The sequence below is a fragment of the Xiphias gladius genome, chromosome 16 (assembly GCF_016859285.1).
Source record: "Xiphias gladius isolate SHS-SW01 ecotype Sanya breed wild chromosome 16, ASM1685928v1, whole genome shotgun sequence".
In the NCBI taxonomy this organism is placed as follows: Eukaryota; Metazoa; Chordata; class Actinopteri; order Istiophoriformes; family Xiphiidae; genus Xiphias; species Xiphias gladius.
Window position 1 is genome coordinate 18,029,543 of NC_053415.1, and position 19,999 is coordinate 18,049,541.

Genomic DNA, 19,999 nt, shown 5'->3' on the forward strand with positions numbered 1-19,999 from the left:
CATGAGTAAATGCTCTGTTCCCTGCTGTGTTTTGATGAGTTCAGTGCCTCTAATGAGTGTAATCAAATGCTGTTTACGAGGCAGCCGAATACACACTTCATGTGAATGGTAACCTCCACTCCATAAATCTTTGCGCTGGCATGCCCTCAGCATGTGAGCAAAATGATAAAGAAATAGGGGTTAGATTAAAAGGAGTGAAGCCTGCATAATCTGAATGCAAATTGAGCAAAGTAGAAGCAGGTCAGCTTCGCTTTTTCGTTTGTGGCAAACAGCCCGAGTGTAAAGTTCGCCCTCAGGATGAGTCACGTTGAACGAACGTTGGAGCTCTTTGTCCAAGCTTGTTTACATCTCCCGTCCAGGATATAGACCCCAGCGAGCTTTATTGTTGACACAAAACAAACCCGCCTGAGCCGAACTCAAGTGCTGCTCTCAGCTCTCTGAAGTGTGCTTGAAATCCTGTGAAAAATGCTCCACGGATGAAAAGCTTTGCCATCACATCTGTGTCTGGTTCACTTTTTAAATTCCTTCCTTGTCAGTACCTGGAGAGCACATACAGTACCTTTCATTTCCTGTGTCTTTGTATCCAGTGTGTATAAAATATTTGCACCGTAATTTCCAGGCTGTGTTACAAAAAGTCATGTTATTGCCAACACTTAGTCTGTTTTCTGCTCTAAAGACACAGCAATAACATGCAGAGGCAGGGCCAGAGGGTTGGAACCCTTCCCCCCCAAAGAAAAGTCAGATCATCACCCCTGGTGCATCTTCTCCAGGGTCTGAGGTAGTGGGCTTGTTGGTATCATGGATGGGTAACTGAACAGGTACAGGCCAAGAGGCTACTGTTCCCGAGCGTCTCTATGAAGTGACTGTCAACATTTCTTGTTGAAAAGCGTATCAAACAACCCCAAAGAATCAAAAAATAACCACAAAAAGGTACAAAAAAAGCTACAAAGAGACACAAAACGACCTGAAAGAATCACAAAATGACCAAAAAGAGAAACATAACATCTGCAAAGAATTGCAAAATGACCATAATGAGACACAAAATGACTACAAAAAGAAGTAACTACAAATACACTCAAAATGAACATAAACTGACAAAAAATGAATGACTGTCATTGTGCGTCTCTTTTGGTCTTGGTCTCTTGCTTCTGTGTTGGAGGGGTAGGGAGGGCCTTTTACATGCCTGAGTCGAGGGGCCCGTTGTCTCATAATCTGTCCAGGACTGTATTATATGTTTATATGACTTCATGTTAGACATTTGAGGTTTGTTTATTTGGCATTTATTTATTACACGAAATAAACAGCGCGACTAATAATGATGTACAGTTTTTTACTGCCAAGAATGGGGGGTCTAAATATCAGCCTTAACCCATTTTTACTAATTTTAAAAATGTGCCCCCTTTTTTTTTAAAACTGTGCCCCGGACTGTCCAAACCCGCCCGTGGTAACGTGTAGCTCTTCTGTAAATGTTGTGAGATTATGATGTGCTATTTTTCCCCATTCACACACTAAAATACTTTATATAAACGTTTTAAAGCACGACACGTGTTCTACATGGATGACGGTGTGTGCGGGAGTTGTCAGTAAAGCTCTAGTGTTTATTCATCTCTGTATATTTGATAAGCTACGATAAAAAGCACAGGCTTTGTCCAAGGTACACACACATTATCACACACATTATCAACCACAATAGCCACTCAAAGATCAGATCCTGTGACAGACAATGGGTATTTTATATTAAAAACACTCTTGTCAAAACAGTGGAACTGCAAACATTATGTCACCGGTTATTTTAACATTATAGTTACATTACTTACAGATGGGAATTATCAAATGAGAAATACACATAAGAAAATTCAAATTACATGTTATACTTCAATAGAGAGCCATGAGTTGTAAACAAATCTATTATCAAAAACCAGCAAACCCAATTTTTATTAAAGGCTCTATTATTCTGACCTACTAGGTTTTTAAAACAGCAAAATCACATACCAGACTAAAACCAAAATACTCCCTAAATAATGCAAAAGTTGTTTAAAATCAGAAATATCCCACTGTTTCATATATACTATTTCATATACTACTGTATGGAATCATTATTTTTATATCCTCCTGATTGTGATTGTGATCATTTATTTTTTTTGTTTATTCTGGATGTGTTCAGTAAATTACCATTAAAAAGGTTTGATGATGGGAGTGTACCTACAATCAAGCTGACAGGAGGAGGAGAAAGTACTGGTATAAAAATGAATGTAATACTGAAACTGTTCAGCTGCTCCCGGGACCAGCTCGGTTAATTGTGCTTAGTTTCAATATACAATAAATCTACTTCACATTGAACTCTGAAGATTGCATAGTGTGTTACTGAAGACAACGATTCATGGGGGAGAGAATCTGAACCCGTCTGGCCCTGGTGAAGGTTTTCTCCCGCAACAGGACAAATGTAAAAAAATAACTGTAATGCTGTCAAAGGGGTGAATTTTTATGGAACAGCTGGAGTGACGGACTGAAAATGTGTAGTACAGTTTGTGAGTTCTAAAAAAACCTCTAAAAATAATTTAACAAACAAATATAAAAATGTATGATCCGAATGACACGTTGGCATCAGTGTTGCCAGATTGGGCTGTTTTCCACTCAGCTGTGCTACTGTTTTATCTAACTTGGCCGGTTAAAATCGTTTTTGGGCGGGTTGTGATCATTTCGGTTACTTTTTGTCCCGTTTGGGTGTTTTTCCACCTACAAGAACTTTGGCCACGGATAAATCGACTCCTCTCATGTGCTTAGTACGATTGAGACTGATGCTGCGCTGAGGCGGGGCTCGAAATGCAATGACTGATAACTGATGACCGTCCAAACCAAATGTCATTTCAGTACATTACAACTAGGTTGGACCTCTTTTTCCTATTCAAATTATTATTCTGTCATAGGACTTGTATATTAATGAAGGCTTTTAGCATTTGATGTAACATTATCCAAAAGACTTTGTAGAAAAAAAACATTTAATTATACTGATTTGTTTTAAAATCTGTAATCATGCTGTGTGAAGAGCTGAAATTGTTAGTCGATTAATGGATTAGTTGATCGACAGAAAATTAATCAGCAACCATTTTTATAATCATTGAAGTAATTTTTCAAGCAAAACTGCAAAACATTTCTTTAATCTAAGAAATCTTCTCAATTGTGACCATTTTTGATTGGATTCCTTTCTATTGCTTTAACATATAGTGAGTATTTGTACAAAAGATGCAGTTTAGCATGTAACTAGATAGTGCAAACACTAGCAAAAGTGCTTATAGAGATATATAAAGATAATCAATGTACACAAAAAAAAAACTAATGGGTTAGTATAGAAAGAATTGATGTACACTAACTGTGATAGATACAAAATAAAACAATGCATTAACTGTAGAGCATTTATGATATGTCAGAATGTAGGTATTAAATGTAGAGTATGAACAGAACCTAACAAATAACATGTACAGTAGAAAAAGTCTGTGTATATTTACTGCTTTTTTTGTTTCATATGATAGTGAACAGAATATCTTTTGTTCCAGTCTCTCTTCCTGCTCAAACAAAACAAGCTTTTTTGAAGACGTCAGTTTGGATGTTAGGAAACGATGCGATGGGGATTTTTTTTAACTATTCTACGATATTTTATGAGGAATCGATTGATCGAGAAAATAATCGTCAGAGATAATTTGAAATACATTCATGTAAGACAGTGAAGACTTCAGCAGAGTTTTCTTTATTCAAAAATTATTTAAGCAGTGCAATTAAATTCTGCAGCGCAAATTCAAGGTACAGTACTTGCAAACAGTACAATATCAGCAACAGACAAATAGAAATACAAAGTGAACCTGAGTTGCAGTGTACTGAGTATGAAGACTGTAGGAAAATAATAAGACTGTGGTGTTCTGCTTAGTTTACAAAAGATCATTCTGAAATTGGCAAATAATTAAAAAAAAATACATCTTGGCACCGGTGTAAAGTAAATCCAGTCACTCGACTCATCAAATTCAACAAATAAAACTGATGCACACGCCACATACATACCACCTGTAGACCGCACAGGAAGAAGTACACAGGAATAATTCATGCACATGAGTAAAAGCAGAAACATCTGCACATGCCGCTTCTTGCACGCTTGTTTTCCATTCACTAATGTTGTTTTTCAGTGCAGTTATTTCAGTGAGATGAGTCAGACTTCATGTGGCTGATGGCAGAGCACTTATCCCCTCCTGTGTAGCAACAGGACGGTTTAAACGAACGGACTGGCAGTGCTGTGCGGGGTGGACGCCGGGAAACCTTCTCACACTATGAGAGAGTCCCTGCTCAGTGCAGTGCTCTGTTAAGGAAAACACCAACAGCCATACATCAGAGACTTTGCATTCATGCTCATGCGAGGTTAGTCCAGCCTGATGTCTGAGGTAAGCGTTATTACAACTGACAGAAATCATGCAGCTCAAGCCGTGTTAATAATGACTGTGAAACTGATCCACATGTCTTTTTTTTTTTTGGATGTTTTGTTAACCGGTAAGCATTTGTAACACTTTGATGGTTGCAAGCATGGGCAGATTATACATGTCTGAGTTCCAATGAAAATTTGATCATTGCAACTACTCTCATTAATTCATTTCAGATTTAAACAAAGATGTTTCAGCTACGTCTATAAAATCGTGTAAAAAGTAGGTTATAATGGCTTCAGTTTTAAGACCATAAAATTCTACATGTAAATTGCACGAGAGACAATCAGATTATGTACATAATACTGTAAATAAACGTTTTAAAATGTTTACGCCTGGCTCTGTTCTGTTTTATTCTGACTGTCAACAAATCCCGTGAACAGATCAAAACTAATGATGTTTCTCGGCACTTTTTTGACTATAACTCCATTCATTCCGACTGAAGATGTACAGTTAGTTCCATAAGTATTTGGACAGTGATAGAATTTACCTAATTTTTCCTTTGTACACCACCACGATGGGTTCGAAACGACAGCATCAAGATGTGATTGAAGTTTAGACTATCAGCTTTAATTCATGAGGGTTTAACAAAAACACCAAATCAACCGTTTACGAATTACAGCCATTTTTATCCATAGCGCCTCATATGATGCACTTCCTGATATGTTTTGACTATATGGACAATAGTGGAGAGGAAGAGACCACATTAGGCTTTGGATACTTCATTGTTGGTTTTGGTTTTTTCCATGGGATTTGTTGACAGTAAGAAAAATGTAGAATATGACCAGCCTTATCCTGTAACATTTACAGGATTTAGAGGCTCCTTTCCTGAAGAGCTGAGGAGGAAGGAAGTCCATGTTCCTGCTACAAGTAACTCACCAGGTTTCGGCTCCTGTCTCTCTCCTCTCTGCCCCCCTGTAGTGTATGGGACATTCCCTGGTGGGGTCGGGTGTAAGAGAAAGGCCTCATGGCTGGTTCAGTGGTCCTGTATCTCTCTGGTCTGGGAGGTTCTGCTGTGCGGTACCGGTCTGAGGTCAGGTCAGCCCTGCGGAACCGCTCCGCCTCCCACTCAGAGTACGGAGGCAAAGGGTCCTCCTCTTCTGGACGGTTGCTCGGTGACCGGCTGTAGTAACTATCGGTGCCTTTTCCTCTGGAGCTGCCTTTGGAGGGAGTGTCACTGTCCTCGTCCATCCTCCCAGCACCTCTGTCCCCTCCCCGCCCCCTCGCCTTGCTCTCCAGCACACTGTTGAGGAAGGCGTCGTCATATCCTCTGCTTTGGGGCGGCCGTGAGGGGCGATCACTGTCCCATGTGTCCCGTCTCTTTTGTGGCAAAGGTGAGGGGCTGCGGCGCCCCCAGCCATCATCTTCATCTCTGTAGAAGCGCCTCGGAGGGCTGTAGTCCCGATCATAGGCCCGGTCTGGAGGCTCAGCCCGTCGACCGCGGGACCCGTAAGACCGAGTGAATTCCTCCAGCTCGTCCAGGGAGCCGGTGCGCCCTCTTCTGCTCAGCGTCTTTCTCTTCAGGTGCTCTGAGCGAGGGTTCAACCTACAGAAAGGAAGAGCACAACTCAGCACACAGTGAGATGGAGCAAAACACAACACAGGCACTGAATAATGCAGGACACGGAGTCAAACACTAAAACAGTTTTAAAAAGACAGGTTTTTAGTAACTTCTCGAACATAGTAAAAAAAGGAGCAGTCACAGTTCCAGGTCTGGTTCTTGGATAGAGGGGATATCTGGTGTGGAAGGAGCAAAAGGGAGGGAGTGTGAAGGTGGAAAGGCGGGAGGGTAGGTGGGGTGGCTTAGTTATGGAGGGGTTATAGATGGAAGAGAAGAGCCTTGAGTTGAATCCATCGTGGGACAGGGAGCCGCTGGAGGTGTTTTAATGATGAGATTTTCATGGTGTTGAAATTAGAGGCTGCTATCAAAGATTACTCCAAGGTAGCAGATGTGCGTGGAGGAAGACAGAGGCAGGAAATAGATATGAGAAAATACAGAAAACACATGCGTGTAATATCTGTCTATAAAGCCAAATATTGTAGCCTGTATCCCAGACGAGTGTGTGCCAAATTTTCTGGGGGAATTCAAAATCTCATGTGATCTTCCTGGAAAACTGCTACTTCTAGGAAAACTGTGAGTCCATAGTATCAGAGTCATGGTGCATGAGTGCGTTTACAAAATGTTCAATGAAATCATTAGAAATTTTCTAACAGTCCTCCACTCACTGACCTGTTCCAACAGGTCACATTAAAAAAGTATTAGCAACATTTCATGGGACCTTTACTCTCTTAACACATAAGCACTAAATAACACCGGCAACATCTATTAAAATTATACCGTCTGTCCAGTTCATCGTCTGAGTGATTTCCTCTGTCCGGTCGGGGCCTCCGACTCTGTGTAGGTGGAGCTGCTCTCACCGCTGACTGTTCATCGAGATCCATGATGGGCGGGAGCGCCTTCATCTGGACCGTCTGGTAGGTGTGTCTGAAGTCGGTAGTCCCGCCCTCATGCAGGGAGCTCAGCTCCGATAGGCTACTGGCTGTTGGGACAGACACATCGCTAAAATCACATTTGCTACTTTTATTATAAAAATCACTGTAAAAATACTTTTCACAATTTTTAAGGTAGGTTTTCTCAAACCACCTGCAGAATTACGCAAACATGGCTCTGAAATGTTGCAATCAAACATTTCAGAATAAGTTGTGGGGAGCTAGAACTGCTATCTATTTCTATGACTATATAATTGTGAACTCTGTTCACAGCTGACTGCAAATTACTGAGGGCAGAAATGTCTCACGTGCCACCTCAACCTACTGTCACAACCCAATTTAAAGGATACATCTGGTGATCTTCTTTATCCTTCTTATCATCAACAAATGTATCCTATTAATAAACCTAATACAAGACTACTAATAAGAACTTCCTGTGCAGCCAAAGCTTACAGATACCTCTTATTCCTTTCTGCCATAGAGCTCCTACAACCTTCCAAAACTATTAAAACGCATAAATGAGCCACAGTGTCACACTGGGTGAAATATTCCTTCATTATAATAAAAATGGGAACTGTAGTTGTAGTTTCAGTCAATCCCACCATCCCGCCGCACTAAATACTCACATAATGTGTATTAATCCGCCATGGAAAATAGTTCCCAACAAATGCACTATTTACTCCTGTCTTAGCAGCGTTTGCTGCAGACTACAGTGCCCAGCTGTTTTAGAAAGTAACTGAGCCTTTTTTTTAAAATGGAACCTTATAGTTGTGACTTGTTGTTAAAGGTTTTCATATTCAGCAGGAACCAGCGGGCTTGGGCCAAGAGACAGGAAGGGGAAGTCAAAGTATTGAGGGACAGACTAACTATTTGGTGTTTTTATGGAATTTGTTGAAAGAACAAATATCTCCAACTTTATTCTTTAAACATGTTCAAGACAATGTCCATCTCTCTAATGTTCCACTGTTCTAAATCTGTGCAAAAGGTGTATTAAACAATAGGTAACCACAACACCTATTAACTCTCATATACAGTATAAGATCTGTAATGCATAAGACATCATGGGTAATGTTGCATATCAAGAAGCAGAAATGCTTTATGGCCATATTAGCTTTGTATGATTTTTACACAATTGTGCTGAAGTACTTTGATTTATCAGATATCTAATATGCTGGATTATAAATCTTGTCTGATTATTTTATTCAGTGGCAATTTCTCAATTGTTTTTATAGAAATCACAATGTAAAATGACATAAGGTGGGTTTCCATTCATCTCTTTTAATGCTCATTTTCAGTTTGCAAATAAAAAACCCTGGGAGGAAACACTGGAAATTAAAAAAAAACCAACAAAATAATCTTTAAATATGTCAATAAAGTTTTTACGCTTGGCTAAGGAGGAAAAGTTAGTGTGGCAAAATGCGACAGAGTGCAATGGAAACATCTTTATCAAATAAATCCTGGCGTACATGAAGCATGTGACCTTAACGTTCACTGTAGCTTCCCTTCCATGTTCAACATGTGTTATCCATTATTTTTCACTCTTTGGGGTTCGACTGGAGCTTTTTTAATGGCGTCATCTTGTTGCACCCTCTTCTTCTGCAAAAGCTTTAATGGCGCATGATGGAAGAGTTAGCACCACCAGCGGTTCATTTTGACAAACCAACTCCTAATATTCGCATAACAGCAATGAATAGAAACATGCATTAATTTGCCTTTTCTTTCGCTGAGTTTCGTAAAATTTGGTTAAAATTTGAGCTACACTGGAATGGAAATCCACCTATATACAGTGATACAGGATTTGATCTATACTGCCCGCCCCTATGATGGACTTTGGATTTATGTGTATGTGTTTGTGTGTGAACAGAATACAAAGATTACCAGAAAGCGGGACCATACATATAAATCTTCCTTATTGAATATGAGAAACATCTTTTTCTGATTTCAGTAAGGACAGCTGGATGTTGTGAAATGAATGTAAGGATTAGACAAAAACTTTCACTAGTTAATTTACACAAACCATGCAAATAAAAGGAAAACACTTGGACACACACATGGACACACACGCACACACACTTTCAGGCTGCCACACAGATAACAGAAACTGGCCTTATCTGTGCAGGCTTACGTTTGAGTGCAGCAGACTTGGCAGAGGGAAATTGAGCCATCTCCTTCTCTATGTAGTACAAAACTCTCATTGAGTCCTGGTCTGGACTGCATTTCAGTCGATAACCACTGCACACTGTGGATGTGGACACACACACAGCCGTACACACATAGCAACATACAGTTATCATGCAACACACACACATATACGTGTAAATTTGAGCATGTAATGCACATTCTTACAAGGTAAAAACTAAACAACCAAACTCAAACATGTTAAGACTGGATTTAAACAACAAACATGCATGTGGCCGTCAGACATGTCTGTAGTTTCTACAGCTTCTATTCAGATTAGAGACAGACTTGAGGCGGAGGGATGACAGATGAAATGAGGGTTAGTCAAATCAGTGTTGCTGAAACAGGCTGTTCCAGAGCTTTCTAATATCTTTGCACCTTACGAACTACATTGATTACACTAACCGCCAGCCAAGTTATTCTCCACTGAGGGGATAGAGGTGATTTTTGGGTCCACAAGGGATGAAGGAGCAAGAGGGACCACAGTAGGGACACCAGGGATGTAGTAGGGATACACGGGAACCTGGGGCGGTTGTCCACTCTTTGCCATCTTCCCTGCCTCATACACTATACGGGAGAACAACAAAACAGTAAACCTTCAATGCCGAGGGATTGCTGTCAAGTTGATTCTGAGAATGCACATAAAGAAAGTAATCCAGTAGTTGTTTTTGTTACTCACAGTGTCGTGGGCAGCAGCAGGTGTCAGGACAGCAGCAGCAGCGGACGTAGCAGCAGCAGGAGTGAGGACAACACTGGCACCAGCAGATCCCCAACAACAACAGGAACAAGATGCTGCCCAGGACTACAGATCCCACAAACGCCCACTCTGGAGTAGAGACGCAAACAAACACACACACACACACACACACACACACACACACACACACAGATAAACAAATACAGTAAAAGATTAAATACTCTGTTCCAGCTCCCCTCAAAAAATAAATATGATTAGCAAATATCCTGTTAAAAATAAGACGCACAAATGAGGGAACAATATCCGCACAACAACCTCCAAAGACATACAGAAGCTTTTAACTGTAATCAAATGATGTCACAGTGTACTGACGCACCATGAGGTACACTTTTACATCACTGCAGCATTGTTGCAAGTTAAACCCATGATGGTCAGCAAAAAGTTAAGTTGCTTTTTAAAGGATCACTTACAACTTGGGTTTTATTTTCATGCTTATGGTTATCATTCCTATTGATAACAAAACATGGTGGGTGACATCGCTAAAAATAAGTCAAATGGGGCAATAAATATGTGAAGTCATGGGGGTTTTAACGAATGCCCAGGTACGCTAAATGTAATGTGAAAGAAAAAATGAAGATAAAAAAATTATTTTCCAAACTGTCCTTTGTAAACATCCAAAGTTTACAGAGTGGCTTCTCGAGGAAACTGAACATGCCTTATATGTGCGACCATTTTTATTTATTTTTTTTCTGTGAAATGAGGGATGATTACTGATATTTCACCCACTTTTGGTTCTACTTCTTAATAAAGTAGTTAGGAAAATCAGACAAAAATGTCTGATTGTTTGCATGGCTGCAGCTGAAACTCTTGTTTTCTCCTGTGGTTTAACCTCTTTGTTTTAACTTACGTGTTTGCAGATCTTGGTGAGTACAGTGTTGTCGTAACTGACAGACATGCCGGCCAAACATGCATACAAGTTGTAATTAAGTACAATTTCCCTTTAAAGCTTTGCTATGTTTCTGTGTCTTTCCAAATATGTATCCAAAAACCACAGAGCACTCAAATGGGAAACTCCAGGCGATCTCTAGGGAACTCTAAGTGACTCTTATCCTCCATCACATCTCTTAAGCATCCAGACTCTAGCAACACACTTCCTCAGGGTGTGCTAAAAAGCAAAAGGCACTCAAAACCCCTTGGTAAATCAACACATATCCCCTGTGGAATTTGAATCATGACCAGAGGTAAAGGATAAGAAATGTAAGTCTGTGAATTTTGCTTTATGTTGCTCCAATAACCTACTGACTGTGTGTATATTCAGGTTGGGTTAGATCTTGTGACTGGTAATGTTTCGTCAGTTTAATGGTAACATACTGTACATCGGACAAAAGATCAGTGTCAACAAAGGCTTGTGAGTATACATTTGTTAGTCAAAGAGAGTTTTGATTGGTCAGTTAGAATTAAACATTAGGCGGCATTAGGGAAGCTAGAAGATGCCAGGCAGTGAGACAAAAGTGCGGGGGAAGTGCCGTACCTGGCATAATCTCCACATCAAACTCAGGTAGGAGATCGTCCCGCTCACCTTTCCTGCCTGCAGAGAGAGGGAGAGCACAGGTGAAGGCCGGCAGAGGAAGCAGGAAGCAAGAGTCAAAAGGTCAGGCAAATGAGAAAATTTGGTAGCAGGGTGGATGATTAATGGTCATGCAGTAATTGAAAAACTGAAGGGAACAACTTTTTACACAATCAGCAAACACAAAGTAACAAAGCATTAATGTTTCTGACTTTGTAAATTTGATTTGTGAATTATACATAACACATGCTGTGTTACATTTTTAGCCATGCTAGCAGCATGACAGTCACTACGTCGGTGACCCCTGAACTTTTGATCTAGCGCCACCATCAGGTCAAAAATGTCAGATTGTCCAATACTTTGGTTTAAATATCTGCAAAAAGTAATGTCATTCCCATCAGCCTCAGTTGCACTTTGTGTTTAGTGCGAATTTGTAAATGTTAGCATGCTGACAGGCTAAACTAAGATGGTGCGCATGGTAAACATCGTTCCTGCTAAAGATTAGCATTTTAGCCTTGTCATTGAGGATGTTAGCATGCTGGGGTTAGCATTTAGCTCAAACCAACGCGGTGCCTAAGTATAGCCTCACAGAGTTTACAGCTATGGCTCACTGATATGTTTCGGTGTCCAGAGATCAAGCTAATAAAAAAAAAAAGATGTCATAGTTTCCTACAAGTGCTTTCAAAAATACAAAGCTATGAACATAAGCTAAGTCATGTAAGTCAGAGTTCAGAGTTAAAAAGTCAAACTCATCTTACTTTGAATCTAATTTTAGCAAGAGGCCTGCAGTGCTGTATTTCTGTGATGAGGTGCGGACTAAACATGTGCCTCTCTGACGGCATTCAAACAGCACACGAATGAATGAATGCACATGCTACACATACACAGACACAAGAACACACACGTATCAAGGGGTGACAACAAAGGCAGTGTGTGAGGACGAAGAGGGGGTTTTGGAAACTGGGGCACACAGCGATTCTAGGGCAACAATTTACCACAAGAGCTCTTTTATGATTCAGGTCAAAATGGAGACAACAAAAATTCAGGGCAGTTACAGAACTGCAAAATACAGAAAAGGGACTGCAACAGGTGTGCTGAGACTGAAACATAACTGCAGGTGTTCATGTTTCTAGTTTGTGCTTATCATCAGGTGGCAAAAGACTATAATTAGAGTAAAGACCAGTCACTGTCTCATCTGTCTACATACTACAGAGAGAGACTTAACACCCACTGGCAGTCAGGCTCCAGAGTGTGCTGAGTATGCTGTTTCTGTGGAGGGAAAAAAAAAAAACAGCATACCCTTTCCCAATAAAATAGGTAATCTTGCTTCCCCGGCCCTGACACACTCATCTACATACCATGAAGCTCAGTAACACTGAGTAACCTGAGAGAGCTGAGGAGCTATGCAGCCCCGACAGGGAGCGAGGCAGTGAAAGATGCAGGGAGAGCACGGAAAGTCCAGGCATGAGTAATGGAGGAGTGCGGAGAAGAAGATTTTGCAAGAAAAAAGGATGAGCAAAGGTGGCGAAAACTGAATTAATCCTAAAGAAAAGTTAAACCAGAGATTAGAGCGATGGTGGGAGAAGAGACTGTACAAACTGGTGCTTAAAAGCTTTTTTCGCTTTCCTGCAGAGAGTCAGATGAGAAGATCTACACCAGTCTCATGTTTGTACAGTAAATATGAAGCCAGAGCTAGCAGCTGGCTAGCTTATCTTAGCTTAAAGACTGGAAAATTTGTGCTTTTACTAGAGGTTATGTGCTAAACTATTTATGGATTAAAAAAACAATATATAACTTGTTAATGAGTGAGCTTTAGCGGTGCTGGTAGACGTATTTTATTACTTTTGGAGACAGCCATACTAAGTGGTTCCCCCCTGTTTCCAGGCTGTGCTAAGCTAAACTACCCGGCTGCTTGATATTGATAACTTGATTTTGAACCGACAGATATGAGAGTGGTATCACTCTTGTCATCTAATGCTCAGCAAGAAAGTGAAAACTTCAGAAAATGCCAAACTGGCACTGGAGCGGTTCTACACACTTTCTAATTCCGATTTTGTGGCTGTAACGTGGCAAAGCTAAAAGAAAAAATATCTAAACCCAGTGTAGTCTTGTTATTCTCCCAAGTTTAAGCCCCCCTTCTTCTTCTTTCCTGTGAGATGATTATAATCGGATTAGCGCACAGCGGAGGAGGTATGAACGAGCAGACTTAAAAACGACAAGCTCATCGGGTCAGTCTTAACTTAAAGGAAGAAAATCGTTTTGGGGTAACTCTCAGATCACAATGTGGTGAGAGTTTAGCCTGGTTCTGCCCCTTGTCTTCTTCTCTCTCTCTCTCTCTCTCTTCATGTCTGCTCCTTAACATGCTCCCATCCCCTTTGAAAAAAAGCACGTTGCCGTGGTAACAGCTTAAGTAGTGGCTTTGGCAACAATGGTCTCCACAATTTCTCCCTCAGCGAGTCGATGTGCTACTTCAGCTTTCATCCACAGCAGATGGTGAATCCCTGACCTCTAGCACGGAGACATTAGCTGGTCAGGTTCGAGAGCGTATGTATAAAAATTTATCAGCAACAAACACACCAGAATGAGAAAATACACAGTAACACACCCAAACACGAACTGTTGTGAAGCTGAAAATATGATCCCCTGTCGTCTATTAAGGCTGCAAAACCCTGACATTCACAGTCTAGCTGACTCAAGATGTACCTACAGTGCAGTCCGGCCAAGTCCACGTCAGCCCTCCAAAGTGGCTAAACAATAGAGTCTGTCATGGAGGATCAGGAACATGTAAAGAGGCAAACACCATTAGGCCGTCGCCATGGAAGCTGTTGTACGGACACTTTGGAATGCAGGCAACAAAAAGCCACCTCTTAAACCTTTGCTAACATATAGAAAGACACTTCACTGAGCTTAATATGCAAACAAACAAACGTAGAAACAAAGAAAACTGCAGCAAACCGATCGTGATCAGGCTCAAGGTGCGTCACGTCCAGTGTTATTCCTTTAGTAGAAAACGTATGTGTTGGCATACCCAGCACAAGTAACTCCAGCTGGCCCTCGTTCTTCCCTTCCAGATCGTCGGCAATAATGATTTTGCAGAAGTACACCCCGCTGTCACCCCATTGCAGCTCCCCGATCCTCAGGTCTGCCTCTGCACAGAGACAAGGAGCAAGGTTACACGTACTGTGAGAGGTGAGAGGTGAGCATTTTGTACATTCAAACTGATCCTCCGCAGAGCATTGCTCCCGTTTAATGACATTTGGAACATTGTTAGAGAGCAAACACAACAAAATGAAACACTATTGTGATCAATGAATCACCATCTATTTCTCACTTCTATTTCTTCTAGTAATTCTATCAGGCTAAAGCTCTTGTATTGTGCTCAATAGTAGGTCTGTAGTGACATGACCTTTGTCTTTCTTTGGAAATGTCATATTCTGTCATATTTATCTTGACACCATTTTCAAATCCGTATACGCTTAAAATATTTCAGCACGCTAAATACAATAACATGATTTGTGATTCCTCTCTGAATTTTTAATCACACCCGTTTGGGTGCACAACACACTGACACCTGTGTACCGATGTATGAATACACCTGCAATTTGACACTTTGCACCAAGTGAGTACATATTTAGGGGGATTCTTTCGATCAGAGAATAGGCTGTTGATTATTTTTTAGATTCATTGATTGTTTGGCCTCTAGGAATGTCAGAAAATTGTGAAAAATGCCCATCACGAGTTCCTACAGCCCATGAAGACCTCTTCATATAGCTTGTTTTGTCCGAACGACAGTCCAAAACAAAAAGGTATTCAATTCACAACTAAATAAAAGACAGAAAAACAGTATATTCTCACACTGGCGAAGCTGGAACCAGCAAATGTGCCATTTTTCTTGGATAAATTACTTAAATGAATAATCAGTTCTCAAGAGACCAGTCAAATAATCAGCTAATTGCTTCAGCACGAATATAATTAAGCTTTTGTATTTTTTTATCTGCAAAAAAGAAAGATGAAATTACATACAGATTTTTTACATGTAAATAACAAGAGAAACCTTATTATATGTGAAATTAAGTGATGACCAGCAACTCATTTATCTGCACTGAACGATGACAAGAGAGCGTTGTTGACCATCGTTTGTTCCACTGACACATTAGGAAACATGGCTGTTTTTTCTTGATAAGGCTTGAGGTTTAAAAGGTGTCCATACATAAATGGGAGTTACAGCAGGAGGTGGTGATTGTGTGAGTGCGTGTAGTGCCTGCTCTATTGTAAGACAAAGACAAAAGAAGTTTATTTAGAGAAGAGGAAACACAAAGCACAGTCAGCTCTGATTCCTGCTCAGGGATGGGTGCTGTGGTCAAACAGCTGCAGCAACTCCTTCTCATCAAGTCATGTCTTTCTCATAGAGGATAAGTAGGATCACATTACTGTTTATGATGGCGATGTCTCTGCCTTTGTAGTGCTCAGCCAGCGTCATGGATGCTCCCTGCGCCGAGGCCACAACCCGAACTGTGCGGCTGTTGTCGGAGCACTCCAGGTGGGACGAGGCTCCCAATTCGGAGGCCTGGACGCCCAGACTCTCTGGCAGGCTGAAGGACTCCCGTGTGCGGTCTCGACAGTAGGACTTGTACCACCACTGCACCACCGGGGTCTGGGTGGAGGCGGTTTGGTACTGACATGGGAGGACCACGGACTGGAAGAGCATCGCAAAGCGCTGCTTCTCCCGCACTGTGACATGGACACCATCACACACACACACTGACACAGACAAAACAAACATGGAAATAGTCTTGTTAGTAGGAAAGTTCCTCTTTTTGTTTCTTCAGACAGTGTTTTCTTCCTGAGATGCGATGGAGAAAAGTAACATTAACAGTAAATTCTCAACTAAAAAGACTTTGAAAAATACCCACTTGGTTTGTCTATCTCAGACTCATAAGGGCTCATATTAGCTTTTGAAAGCATTTCTTGCTCAGAATAAGGATGGTGGATTTTGTCCCGTGCATCAGGAAGGCATCTCTTCTCAGCCAGTATGTACATGTTGGCACGTGAGCGTTGTTTTTAGGATAGACTTGAAAAAAATGTGAACCTATTTTTTAAACTGTTTCGAGATGCCGATTCAACTTTATGGTCATTTCTGATTAGACTGCATTCGTTTTAGCTGGGTGTAAATAATAACCTGGCAACTGAGCGTAGACAAAAACAGTTTAAAGACTGGAAATGATGACGTCTTGATAACTGCAGAAACAGTTTTGTCTCGTTTGTCTGTATAGATGATTTATGATGATTCTACACCTGCGTCCTATCAAAATGGGAGAAGAGACATGAACAGAGATTAGGTGTGTGGGGGTTCCTCTGTTGCTTGGCACCGGGGTCATGAAGGTCAAATTCCAGTGTGTGTGGGGGGCTGGGAGGCTTGTGGAGAGGCAGGGAGTTGTCATCACAGAGGGGATGGAGCGGTCAGATGCTCGTGGGTGCTTTCTGCTAGTCATATTAGCTCTAGGTGGGGCAGGAACTCACTCTAAACATTTCTCAGAAGACAGGAAATCAAAACAAAAGCAAGTCCACCAGCCTGCCTCTCCTTTGGACCAGTAACAGGAGCATACTGTGTGCATTTATCGCGTTTATCTAAAATGGATGCTTTTCCGAGTCTCCTTCTAAAATGAGGGCAAGTCTGCTTATTTCCAGGCCACCATGGCACAGCAGCTAACTGTTATTTCCATTATCAATTTATTTTAGAACTGCAATGATTAGTCGATTAATCGATTAGTGGATCGATGGAAACTAACATTCAAGACATTCAAGAAAGAAATGCCAAACATTACCTAGTTCCAGCTTCTCATTTGTGTGGATTTTCTCTGTTTTATGTCACTGTAAACTGGATTATCTTGGTTTTAGACTATTGGTCTGACAAAAGAAGTAATTTGGAGATGTCACCTTAGGTGTCTGCAGCATTGTGATAGGCCTTTTCACTATTTTCGGACATATATATGGTTCAAACGATTAATTGATTAAGGAAATATTAAGCAGATTAATTGATAATGAACATAATCGTTTTTTTTTATTAATTGATGTGTTTAGTGTTATTGTGTTAATGTTAATGTGTTTAGTCTATGTCCAAGTTGACATCTTCGGATGTCATGTTTTTTACGACTAAGAGTCCAAAAATGCGAAGATATTCAGTTAACAATATTGATGTTAAATGGACAAAAAAAACCCAAAACAGCAAATACTCACATTTGAGAAGCTGGAACCAGAGCATCGTTGGCATTTTTGCTTGAAAAATTACTAAAACTAATAATCAGTTATCAAAATTGCTGGTAATTTATCAACAAATCGATTATTCAACTAACTGTTCAACCCTAGCGCAACATATTGCATTGCAGTGAGTTTCGAATGAGTGTGATTGTAGTTTTAACGACGTACTGAGCCCTGTCAGATGAGCATCACTGGGTTTTCAGATCTCTTGGATACACTGTAACTACACATGTCTAAGTACAAGAAAAAAACAGTAACGATGGTGATTAGGCCAAATGATTTTACAGGATAAGAGAACAAGAGGAGGGTTGACTGAGCTCCTAAATTCCTCCCATGGAAGAGCATTGGTCTTCCCTTTGTTTCTTTTTTTCATGGACCGGTCCATTGTTAAGACTTTAACACCCCCCCCCCCTTCCTGTCCCACTTGAGGAGCTGAGAGGGGGGAGGAGGTCACAAACTCCCAACCAATAGGAGTATCTGGCCTCGTCCAGCTGGGTGCGAACGGACCAATTATCTGCTAGAGATTTAAACCGAACCGTTGCTGCATGAAGGCCATCAGTGTGAGGTGAGAGGAGGTCCAGAGCAACAAACACAGAAACTGCTGGATGCATCACCTTTAAGTCACTGATAACTATTGTTTACATGAGGTTCACATCAGGTGTGACTCACTGTAGGTTAATGAACAGGTTACAGAGACAGCAGACGGTCTCCTCCTCCTCCACCTGTGATTTCACGATTAGATTACTCTTTAAAACAGTGTGTGGTCACAAATGTATTCCAGGTCAAAGCCCCGCTGCTGCATGTTTCCTGAACACTCTCAGACTTTTCCTCTCCAAAGCCGTCACATTTCCTGCCTTTACTGTGTCGCGCATTCCTTCACATTGACTCATTAGCCTAACAAAAAGCACTGATAAGAGTGAATAAAGTCTCCATGTCTCATAAATGATTTCTCTGCAATGTTACAGCAAACTCAAGAGAACCTGTGAAAAATGAGCATTCATTGTCAGGACAGCATTGCATACAGATGTACCATCACAAGCATATTTTCAGCCCTCTTGAGACCTAATGGTTGCTTAGTGAGACCTTCTTGTAGCTAATAAGATGTAAGTTTGCAGCAGCTTGTGCACTTGAGTGCACCTGGGGTTGGGGCTGAACCTAACAATTACTTTCATTATTGATTAACCTGCAAATCATTATATTAATTGATTGTTTTGCCTACAAAATGTTTCAAAAAATTGTGAAAAGTGCCCAAAGTGATGCATTCACATAGCTGAATTTATTTGACTGCTAGTCTAAAACTCAAAAACATTCACTCTTAGATCAGAGAAGACAAAGAAAAGCATCAAACCTTCATATTAGAGAAGCTTGGAACAGGGAATGACTAAAACAATTAATCAATTATCAGAATAGTTAAAGATGAATTTTCCGTTGATTGACTAATTAATTATAGGACTAATTGGTGCAGCTCTTCTTGGGTGAACCTATAAATTGAAGCCCTAGTATTGACCATTGTACTACACAATGTATAGTTGTATGTATAGCTGCTTTTATTGAGTAAACCACAGTACTTTCCTGTACAGATTGGCCTGTAACAGCAAAATTGATTAGCCCTCAGGGAATATTGTTATTATACTATCTGAGGAGATAATGTAAACTATATAGTAAAATCAACACAATATTGATCACCTCACACTATAAATCCCAGGATTAGCAGGGTTGCCCCATAAAGCCCCTGATGTGATATGATTTCATTAATACGGGGCAAAGCATTACTATAATTAATATAATCCATCTCGCCTAATTCAACCAAATAAAATATAAAACCCCAAAACGAGCACTTTACACTGTAAGTCTTCCGTTAACGGAAACGCTCGAAGCCACGGTGCCTGGGATAAGCAATAAGTTTACATATGGTCAACCTGTTGCGCTGTGGGCGTAAAAACGGCACGTTTTAGAGAAGGGAATTAGACTTACACGATGCTCCCAGTAGAATAGCCAACTGGTGAAAGTTCATCATATGGTCCGTTTTAAAGTAGGGCGCACTTTATCCGCATGTCGGTCATCTCGCTGTCCTGCTCTCTGCAGCCGCTGGCGAACGGGACTCGGGATTGCGACTAACGGGACTGTACCACTTCGCGCAGAGGTGAGTCCCAGCACGAACACCAGTCGGAAGCACTGACAGCTTCCTGTGCTGCTCTGTCTACAAAAGCACAGGAGCAAGGGCGGCGGAGTCGTCGTCTCTGTCGTCCGCCGGGATCCGATCCCAGTTCTTTTTTTTTTTTTTTCCCATGCAGCGGGTGCGGCAGCAGTGCCTACCGGGCACGGTAGAGAGTTCCGCCCGGTGCG

The 19,999-nt window shown here is 41.0% G+C and overlaps 1 protein-coding gene across 4 annotated transcripts; it reads right to left on the bottom strand.

Moving 5' to 3' along the window:
- Positions 1-3,731: 3,731 nt before the first annotated feature.
- On the bottom strand, positions 3,732-19,922 carry LOC120801842 (immunoglobulin-like domain-containing receptor 2). Of its 4 annotated transcripts, XM_040149120.1 has the most exons (10): positions 19,628-19,922; positions 15,827-16,156; positions 14,424-14,543; positions 11,360-11,416; positions 9,811-9,957; positions 9,537-9,698; positions 9,079-9,192; positions 6,802-7,003; positions 5,343-6,009; positions 3,732-4,345 (listed from the first exon to the last, which is right to left on the bottom strand). In XM_040149120.1, exons 1-10 carry the CDS (start codon positions 19,668-19,670, stop codon positions 4,310-4,312), a joined length of 1,878 nt encoding a protein of 625 aa, XP_040005054.1. In that variant the 5' UTR covers positions 19,671-19,922; the 3' UTR covers positions 3,732-4,309. The 4 variants fall into 4 exon arrangements, with proteins under 4 accessions (XP_040005054.1, XP_040005055.1, XP_040005056.1 ...); XM_040149121.1 differs by lacking the exon at positions 11,360-11,416; XM_040149122.1 differs by lacking the exon at positions 9,079-9,192.
- Between the last annotated feature and the right edge of the window lie 77 nt (positions 19,923-19,999).